This window comes from Urocitellus parryii, chromosome 6, assembly GCF_045843805.1.
Source record: "Urocitellus parryii isolate mUroPar1 chromosome 6, mUroPar1.hap1, whole genome shotgun sequence".
NCBI lineage: Eukaryota > Metazoa > Chordata > Mammalia > Rodentia > Sciuridae > Urocitellus > Urocitellus parryii.
In genome coordinates this window covers 195,535,674-195,544,814 of record NC_135536.1, presented here as the reverse complement: position 1 = coordinate 195,544,814, position 9,141 = coordinate 195,535,674, and the positions used below count along the sequence as shown (strand labels likewise).

Below are 9,141 nucleotides of genomic sequence, written 5' to 3'. Positions count from 1 at the left end.
CTCTCCTGGGACTAGATTGTGAGAAGTGTGACTCAGGGAAGGAGGGGATTGGAGGTGGACGTCTGGGTGGCAGTATCCATCTTAGCAGGTCCCCAGGCCTGTTTCTGAGGTCCCCAGAGCTCCCCTCATTGTTCTGTTTCCCAAGGCCTTGTCAGCTCTGTAGAGGGCTGACAGGTGACCCCAAACGTGTTCCCATCCAAATCTCTGGAAGCTGTGAATGATTCTTTATTTGTGAAAGGGTCTTTTTGGCAAGAGTGATGAAATTAAGGGCCTTGAGATGAGGTCATTTTGGATTATCCCAGTGGACCCTAACAGATGTCCTTAGAGGAGTGAGGCACTGGGAGATTAAACCCACTTAGAGGGTGAGGTGACGTGAGGCCAGAGGCAGAGACTGGAGCCACCACCAAAAGCCAGAAGAGGCAAGAAGGGGGTTCACCTCTGGAGCCCCGGAGGGAGTGTGGCCCCACCAACACCCTGATTTTGGATTCCTGGCCTCCAGGACTGTAAGAGAATAAAATTCTGCTGTTTTAAGCAGTTGAGTTTGTGGTAATTTGCTGTGGCAGCCACTGGAAACTAATGCACTTTCCAATAGATTCATTTTTTCTTAGTCTGTTTTAGCTGCTTGAAACCAAAGAACTCAAGTTAGATCACTGTAGTAATTTACTCTAATGGATTGCTCTTTTCGACCAAGTTCATTCCTGCTGAGTTCCTGACACTTGCAACCTGTTCTGGCTGACTGAACTCCAGCCAAGGCCTCTGCCAAATCCAAGGCAGGAACCAGGGAATGTGGATTCCAAGTCACTCCACATGTTGCCCACCCTCCCCAGTCACTCAGAGGACACACCAGCAAGCCAGCTCTAGACAAGCAGAAACGGGTCCCTGGGCACAGCTCTTTATTTGCATAATGGTTTTCACAGACACACAGAGTGGCTCACTGCTGCTGCGCTCGTGTCAGGATCTCACAATCTTCAGGGACTGGTTTGTGGGGTAAGAAAATCTGGAAGCCGTCGGATTCTTGGAGTCTTAGGCAAGACCGTAAGGAGCAGTTCATGCAGCTTTCCAACCTCTGTCCCCCAACCTGAGCATGGCTGGGCCCAGACACTGAGGCACGTGTGCAGGGGGACTCCTACATGGGGAGTTCCCAAGAGGCCCTTTAGCCTAGCTCCTGCCCTGGTCCAATCTGGAGACCCAGGGTCTGTGTGCTGGGGGCCTGCTATGTACCAAGCCCTGTGTAAGACACACAAGCTCTCAACCGCCCCGCCAAGGCTTCGAGTACTCCTCCCCAGAACCCTGCTGTTCACCGTCATGAGGGCTGGATCACAGCTAGTTCATCGCTGCTAGGGAAGGCCTTCGCTGATCTCAGGTAACGACCCTGTGCTTTACCTACGCTTGAAATTCCCTGCAGGTTTAGAGCTACTACCATGTCTGTTTGTGATTGCTGCATTAGTCTGTCTCCCCCACTAGCACACATAGCTTCCTGAGTACAGAGACATCTATTTTGTCCATCATTCTCTCACTTGAACTGCACTCAATAAATCAGTGGCCAGGTGGGTAGAGTAAATCAGCTACTCTGGGTGCGACACACTCGTGGTAACGTGTGTCCATATATGGGGCCACGGTGGTGGGGAGATGCTATGGGGAACTGAAGAGTGCATGCCTCACCCAAAGGCATTTAAATTTTTACAATATGCTAAAATTAATGCTCAGCTGAACAAAATATGTCCATATGCCACATGGAAAGCCCCCAGCTCATGACTCTTTCTATAAAGATCTGTTGAATGAGGGAGTGAAGAACCTACATGGAGATCATTCTAAAAAAAAAAAAAAAAAGAATTTTCAAAAACTGCCAGGCATGGTGCACATGTTGTAATCCCAGCTACTCGGGAGGCTGACGCGGAAGGATCACAAGTTACAGGCCAGCCTCAGGCATTTAGTAAGACCCTTTCTTTAAAAAGAAGGACTAGGGACATTGCTCAGTGCTAGGGCATTGCCTAGCATGTGTGACACTCTAGATTCAATCCCCAGTACCACAAAATAATAAATAAAAATTAAAACCTCAAAAAACTCAAGGAGGGCCAGGGGAAGCAGAGTTGAATGGCCTCCTTTTTGGTCTTGTTCACACACTCTTTCAAGAGCATCCAGAATCTCTCCCTGTCTGGCTATTTCTTCTCCCAGCTCAATGCTTGGCGTCCAAAGGCTATAGGAATCAGTCAATCTGGTCAACATGTACCAAGTACCTCCTCTGCCCCAAGCCTGGGTTCAGCCAAACGATACCTTCCATCCTGAGGCTCAGTGTGGCCATGATGGTACAGTGATGGCGCTCTAGCCAGTGTCCGTGGAAAGGGCCATGAGAACACTTCCCAGCTCTCTCCACCAGTGGAGAGAGGAGTGGGCAAGGGAGTATGAAAGATTTACCCACAGCAAAGGAGGACAGGCCAGAGCTAGCCCTGGGACAGACAGGAGTCTCAAGTTTTTACCTTGGCTTCTCAAGGAGGGCTGGATGTGTGTGTGGTGGGTAGAAGGGGACAGCCGTAGTCAGTATGGGGACATGCACGGAAGCCCTGCCTCTGACATTTCAGAGCTAAGCTGGCTTTAATTCTGTGCCTCCTCTGCTCCACTCAGCTTTCATCTCCCCCTGGGTCATGAGCCAGGACCAGGAGCTGGCTCACAGTAGGTCCACAGCTGGGTCTCAGTCTAGGCCTCAGGCCTCAGGCCAGGGCCGCTTCAGATCTGCTCTCAAGTCTGCCCTGGGAAGAAAGGCGGGAGGGTATTGCTCAGCAAATCCTGCACCTGGGCTTAGGAGGCAGTTCTCTTCCCCTCCCCCAGGACTCATTCAAGAGCTGAGTCCCTTCAGCTCCCAGGAAAGAACCACAGCTGAGGTCCAGGTCTCCTACCTCCAAATCCCATCTGTTCCTTTCCCTCCCTGACAGAGCATTCTCACCCTATGGATGAACTCTGGGGAACCCCAGACCCCCTAAAATCACATCAAACCTGGTGAGAGCAGAGGAGTGGGGTGGATGAAACGTTTGTGGGGGCCGACCACAAACACAGACTTCACACCTGACTCCACCACATTTGGGTGAGACACTCCCCCCCAGACCTCAGCCTCCTAATCTGTGAAGTGAGGCAGTTCTCATCTCGAACCACAGGGACAAACTGGGCCAGCGCAGGGCAGGTGCTCAGAACGTCCCCATCCTTCCACTTCATCCTCTGGCTCATGCCTGCTTCCTGGCTGGGGAGGCTGGTTAATCAAGGTGTCCAAGTGGCTCTGTGGGCGCACAGCATCTAGGTGGCACTGTGCGCGCACAGCATCTAGGTGGCACTGTGCTGGCCTGGGCCTTTGGAGGGAGATATGCAGCCCAGGTTTCATTTCTCAGGCCAAGGGTCCCAAGAGGCTCCCTCTCATGAAGAGCTTGCACAGGGAACAATTCGCTCTGTTTCAGCTGACTTGGGGGTGCAGGGGGGACTCGGATCCTGGTTTTAATAACTCTGAGAGTTTGGAGGTGCACGGGGGGCCTGCATCTCCAGGTCTGTGGACCGTCCCTCCTGAGAGGTCCCTCGGGATGTCTCCAGCGATGCCTCTGACACCCCGTCAACGCTGCTCAGCAAGTCCTCAAACTCTTGGTGGCCGCTGTTGCGGACGGCCGCCTCCAGAGCCTTCTGGCGCCGGTAGAAGTGGGAGAACTTGTTGAAGATGATGGTGATAGGGAGCGCCACCACCAGGATGCCACCGAGGATGCAGCCTGAGGCTGCCAGCTTGCCAGCCACTGTCACGGGCACCACGTCCCCGTAGCCCACAGTGGTCATGCTCACTGTGCCCCACCACCAGCAGGCGGGGATGGTGTCAAAGCCCACGTTCTCCTCCTCAGCTGTGTAGGCCACGCCGGAGAACACAGACACCCCCACGGCCAGGTACAGCAGCAAGATGCCCACCTCGCGGTAGCTGTGCTGCAAGAAAAGGCAGGAACCCGGGTCAGCCAGACGGGCTCTCAGACCCGGGATCGGGCAGATGGGGAAACTAGGACCCAAGGAGTGGAAGGGGCAGGTCCAAAGTCACAGAGCAAACCAACTACAGCAAGCACGAAGCTCCCCAGGACGGAACACAGGCCCAAAGGCTGTCCATGGCGCCCACGAGGCCAAGCTGTTTCTAACTCAGGGATCTCCGGGGCAAGGGCCAGTGACAAAAACGCTGTGATTTCTACCTGGCTGTCGAACCAACAGAACCACAGTTTCTGCCTCACAATGCAGAGCTGGTTTCATGAACTTTTGATTCAAAGTACACATTTCTGACATACAAAAACACTCCTGCCCCTCAAGGAGGTTGAGAGGATGAGTTCCCTAGAGCACCCATGGGTGCCCTACGGCACTGGTTCTTAAACAGGGTGATTTTGTCCCATAAGGGACATCTGGCAATGTCTGGAGACATATTTTGGTTGTCACAAGGGGTCAGATGTGCCATTGGCCTCAAATGGGTAGAGGCCAGGGCTTAACCCCCTACAGTGCACAAGACAGACCCTCATAACACAAAGAACTAACGTCAAATGTCAGCAGTGACAGCCCCGAGTCTAGAGCAGGTTTCTCAAACTGAAATATGAGGAGGAACCTTCAGGGTCGTAGTTTAAAAGGCAGAACCCAATTTAGCAGGTCTGCCTTTCCAGCAAGCTCCCAGGTGTTGAGAAAGCTGTTGCTAGCCTGGGCCTCACCTGGAGCAGTAAGGCTCCATCTGGAACATCCTACACCTGGGTCTTGACCCTAACAGCCAGATCATTACCCTTCAGTGAGTAGCTTCAAGCCCTGATTCTTGGCATGGTGGAGGCAGTGCAGGGCCCAGGGGCAGAATCTTCCCAAAACAGATGCTGAACTCAGGGGGTCTGGCTAACAGAATTCTCTGCACCTGAGCAGATTCTGCCCAGGTCACCTGCCAGCACCCAGTATCCTGGCTGCTCTGCCAGGAGAGCATGCAAGAGGCTTCCCTAAGCCAAGGGTGGAGGGTGCTTTAGGATTGAGCATGTGCTTTAGGATTGGGCACGGTTGGGTTATTCTCTGGGCTCTGCCACTTACTGAAGAATTCCTGACAAGTCCTGTCACCTCCTAGAGACTCAGTTTCCACATCTGCACAGAACAGACAGCACTTGCCCCTGCTTAAACCCTTCACATGCTCCCTTGGAGATAAAGTAGAAAATCGTGGGCTTTTCAAAACCCGCTTACCTCATCAACCTCATTTCTTGGCTCCCTGTTCCCTGGGTCCCCTCTCCCAGCATGCACCCTGTTCTCTCACCAAGCCTTGTGCAAGCTGTTCACATTGCCTCCCTCTCCCAGCAAGACTAATTTCATCCCCAGTGCATGTAGATGGGGCTCAATAAAGTGCAACCAGGCTTAAAAAAGCCACCCTTCATTGCATCTTCATTTAAGAAAAACAATAACACTAAAGGACAGCAACTTCCTGAGAAAGCCATACTAAGTACTGAACCAGTAATGCATGTGAAATTGGCACTGAATGCCGAGTCTGTGCTTGTTTCAGCTCCTGGGCTATTCCTACACTTTCCTACTAAGGGTGACCTGTGACTCTGTGCCTTCTGATAATGCCAGGAGAAAGGCTCTAACCAGAACCCAGAAAGCATCCTGCTTTACATATTTTTGTGCTATGTATTATTTGATATTTAGCAGATATATCAAAAGTGACCAGTTTGTAAAAAGCAAAAACATACCTCGGTTTTCTCCTGGGGTATGAAGATAACAGTAAGCCCTTTCTTTCAGGGTCATTGGGAAGGTCAGACAAGATTGAGCCATACACTTGGCGTCTAGCCCTGTGCCTGACCCAAAGGATGGCATCTCGGTTCAGGATGCGCCTGGACATGGCAGATTTACAAATTCACCTGTTAACCTGACCCTCACCCACACTCACCTGCCCCTTCCCCAACCCGGCCTACCTTGAGCGTGGCGCCCAGGGAGCGCAGTCCAGTGGAGTGGCGTGCCAATTTCAGTACCCGGAAGATGCGCATGAGGCGGAAAACCTGCACCACCTTGCCCAGGTCGCCTAGCTCCTCGCCGCTCCCGCCGCCCCGGCCACCGAGCGCTGCGCCAGCCAGCAGCGTGAGATAGAAGGGCAGCACCGACACGATGTCTATGAGGTTGAGCGGGTGGCAGAAGAAGTTGCGCGTGCTGGGCGCCAGAAGAAGGCGTGACGATACCTCGAAGCTGAACCAGGCGATGCAGAAGTACTCCAGGCGTCGCAACACCGGGTCGTCGCGCACTTCTTCCGTGCTGCGGCCAGCAGCCACCGCAGCCACGGCGGCCGCCGCCTCGCGGGCCTGGTACTCCGGCAGGCTGTGGATGCACATGGCGGCGATGGAGGCCAGCACCACGCCGATGGAGACGCAGCTGAAAAGCTTGCTGGGCAGCGAGTAGCCCGGGTTCTCCATGGTGAGCCAGAGGCGGCGGCGCAGGCGACCGCAGCGCGCCGCGCCATAGCGCGCCAGCTCGCGCTGCACGTCCGAGATCTCGTCGGGGCACGGGTCCACACTGCTCGGCGTGTCGCTGTCCTCATCCCAGGCGCGCGGCCGCGTCACGCGCCGCTCCAGGTAGCGCGCGCGGCAGCACGTGGCCAGCGCGCTCTCGCCCAGGCCCCAGTAGTCGGCCTCCTGGCCGAAGGCGAAGACGCACAGCTCGTCGAGCACGTGCAGGCGGCCGGTGCGGTAGAAGTGCAGCAGGCCCAGGAAGAAGCCCGGGTGCCGGTCGAAGTAGAACTCGCGCGCCGCCGCGTCGTAGTCGTCGCACAGGCGCCGCGCCTGCTCCTCCGACGCCGCGGCCTGCAGGCGACCCAGCCGCGTGCCCGGGAAGCGCGCCAGGGCGCGCGCGCTCAACAGCCGCCGCACGCCGCCCACGTTCACGCGCAGAGCCTCGTCGCTTCTCCTCCAGGGAACCCCAGTGCCAGGCCCCAAGGACTCGCTCACCATGGCTACAGCGGGTCGCCCTGCAGACACCGGAGGGCGCACTGAGAGATCCCAGGGCCTCCTTTCCAGGAAGACTGGGTTAAAATCCCCTGCTCCCTCCACCAGGCGGGGTGTTGGAGGCCCGGTTGAACCTGGTATCCAGTTAGAGATCAGTAGACGTCAGATGTCCTCTGGACGCAAGTCAGGCCCGAGTTTGAATATCCCACACCCTCCTGGCTGCAGGACTTTGGACAGATCACGGACCCTCCCCATTCCCATTTCATTTTCTCCTATGGAAAATAAATGGGAGCTCTACCTTGAAGGATTATGTCTGGCATGCGCCGAACGCTCACGTAGGATGTCTTCTTTCCCAGGACTAACCAGAGGTCTACAGTGTGATCCTGGATGTGCCAGCACTCTGAACCTCGGTTTCCTTCTCCGCAAATAGGAGTAGTAATGCTTGCCACCTGGGATTGTTAGGAAAATCAGTTTAGACCAGGGATTCTCAAAGTGTTCCCTGGATTTGCAGCATCAGCATCACCTGGGATGCAGATTCTCAGCCCACCCTGGATTTGCTGAATCAGAAACTCTGGGGTAGGGGGTCAGCAGTCTGAGTTCTTAAAAACCCGGGGAGTGATTCCAACACAGGGTTAAATTTGAGATCTCCAATCAGACCATGTAAGGCAGACAGCATTGAACCTTGGTGCGCTTGTGGGACCTTAGGCAAGTTACATCACCTTTCTGATCCTTCATCAAATAGAGATAAAAATATCCACCTGGAAGTGTGGTTAAAATGATTACCTTGACTTAATGTCTTTTTTGAGGTTTATTAAATTATCTGCCTCTGACCCTCTTCTGGAGTCAGGCAAAACCATCCTTGATGCACCTGGGGCCTTGAATAAGATGTTTCTTCTCCGGGTCTCAGTTTCATGGGCAATGCCTACCCCCCAAGGATGGCTGAAGGGTTAAGGTAGATTATAGCGTTTGGCTTAGTTGATACTCAGGAAGTGGCAGGTCCTTCACTGCCCACTGACTCCTGCCTCTGATGGAATTGAAGGCTGGGACTCACCTCCTGACCCTGGTTATCTCATTTGCATGGTGGGTTCAAACACACTGGCTTCCTGGGGGTTGAGTATGCATCGAAGCCTGGGTGTCCTCACTCCTCCCGGGTTTGGTGTTAGGGGGTTGGGATTCCCCCCTGACCTCTGGCACTTGTGCAATCTCAGGCCAGTCTCTGGGCTTGCTCTCTTATTTCTAGAATGGGGATAATGGCCCTTTGGATGAACTGTTACCAGAGTATGTGTGCAAAGCCCCTGGAACACAGTGGGTGCTCAATGAACATTAATCCCTTGTCCTTCTCTCAGGTCAAACCTGAGTCCAGATTCTGAGTCTGCCACTTACTAGCTCTTGACCTTGAGCAGATCCATTCCCTGCTCTGAGCCTCAGTTTTCCCATCTACAAACTGGAAAATATCATACTTTCCATGGGAAGCTATGAGGATACAATGATGCTAGATGTCGGTGGACAGTGCAGACCCTGGCAGTAATAGGTGCACAAGAAACCTGTGCTGCAGCTCCACTCTCACCTCTTCCTCCTGGGTTTGGCAAAAGTTCTCATCTACTTTCACCACCCGCTAGATGCAGGGTCAGGGCAAATCCCTTCATCTGTCTGGAATTCACTTTCTTGCTCTATAAAATGGGATAATTAATTCAACAAATATTCCCTAACTAGATCTGCGCATCTTTCTGGTTCAAGACTTTCTGGACACTTACTTGGAATACCTATTACTTGCTGGTCCCTTGGCTGAGCTCCACACCCAGTGCTCCCGTGAAATCCCTTCACACCAACCCCGACAGGGAATTCTCAAACCCCATTTTACAGATGAGCAAGCAGGGCCAGCCCGAGTGCCCCCCTGGACCGTGTCCTAGAGAGTCTCAGGCACCAGGAAGCCTAGGCAGTTCCCAGCGCCCACTTTCCCAGCCCAAGACCTTCCTCGGACCACGCCCCTTCCCAAAGAAGGCCCCTTACCTGCGGCAGCCGCTCTCTGAAGCCTGGCGCGTCGGTCCCCAAAGGCGCAGAGGCTGCGGAGGCGCTGGCGGCGCCCGGGCTGTCAGTGCCCCAGCGGCCCTGCCGCCTCGCTGCAGCCCGAGGCCCCGCGGCCCCCTCCTTGCCTGTGTTCCTCCGTCCCCCGCGGCTGAGGCCGCATCGA

At 54.3% G+C, this 9,141-nt stretch overlaps 1 protein-coding gene across 1 annotated transcript; it reads right to left on the bottom strand.

Annotated features, from left to right (window-relative positions):
* Positions 1-2,006: 2,006 nt before the first annotated feature.
* Kcns1 (potassium voltage-gated channel modifier subfamily S member 1) lies at positions 2,007-9,141 on the bottom strand. The gene is made up of 4 exons (XM_026408326.1): positions 8,961-9,141; positions 7,249-7,399; positions 5,931-6,973; positions 2,007-3,948 (listed from the first exon to the last, which is right to left on the bottom strand). Exons 2-4 carry the CDS (start codon positions 7,268-7,270, stop codon positions 3,481-3,483), a joined length of 1,533 nt encoding a protein of 510 aa, XP_026264111.1. The 5' UTR covers positions 7,271-7,399; positions 8,961-9,141; the 3' UTR covers positions 2,007-3,480.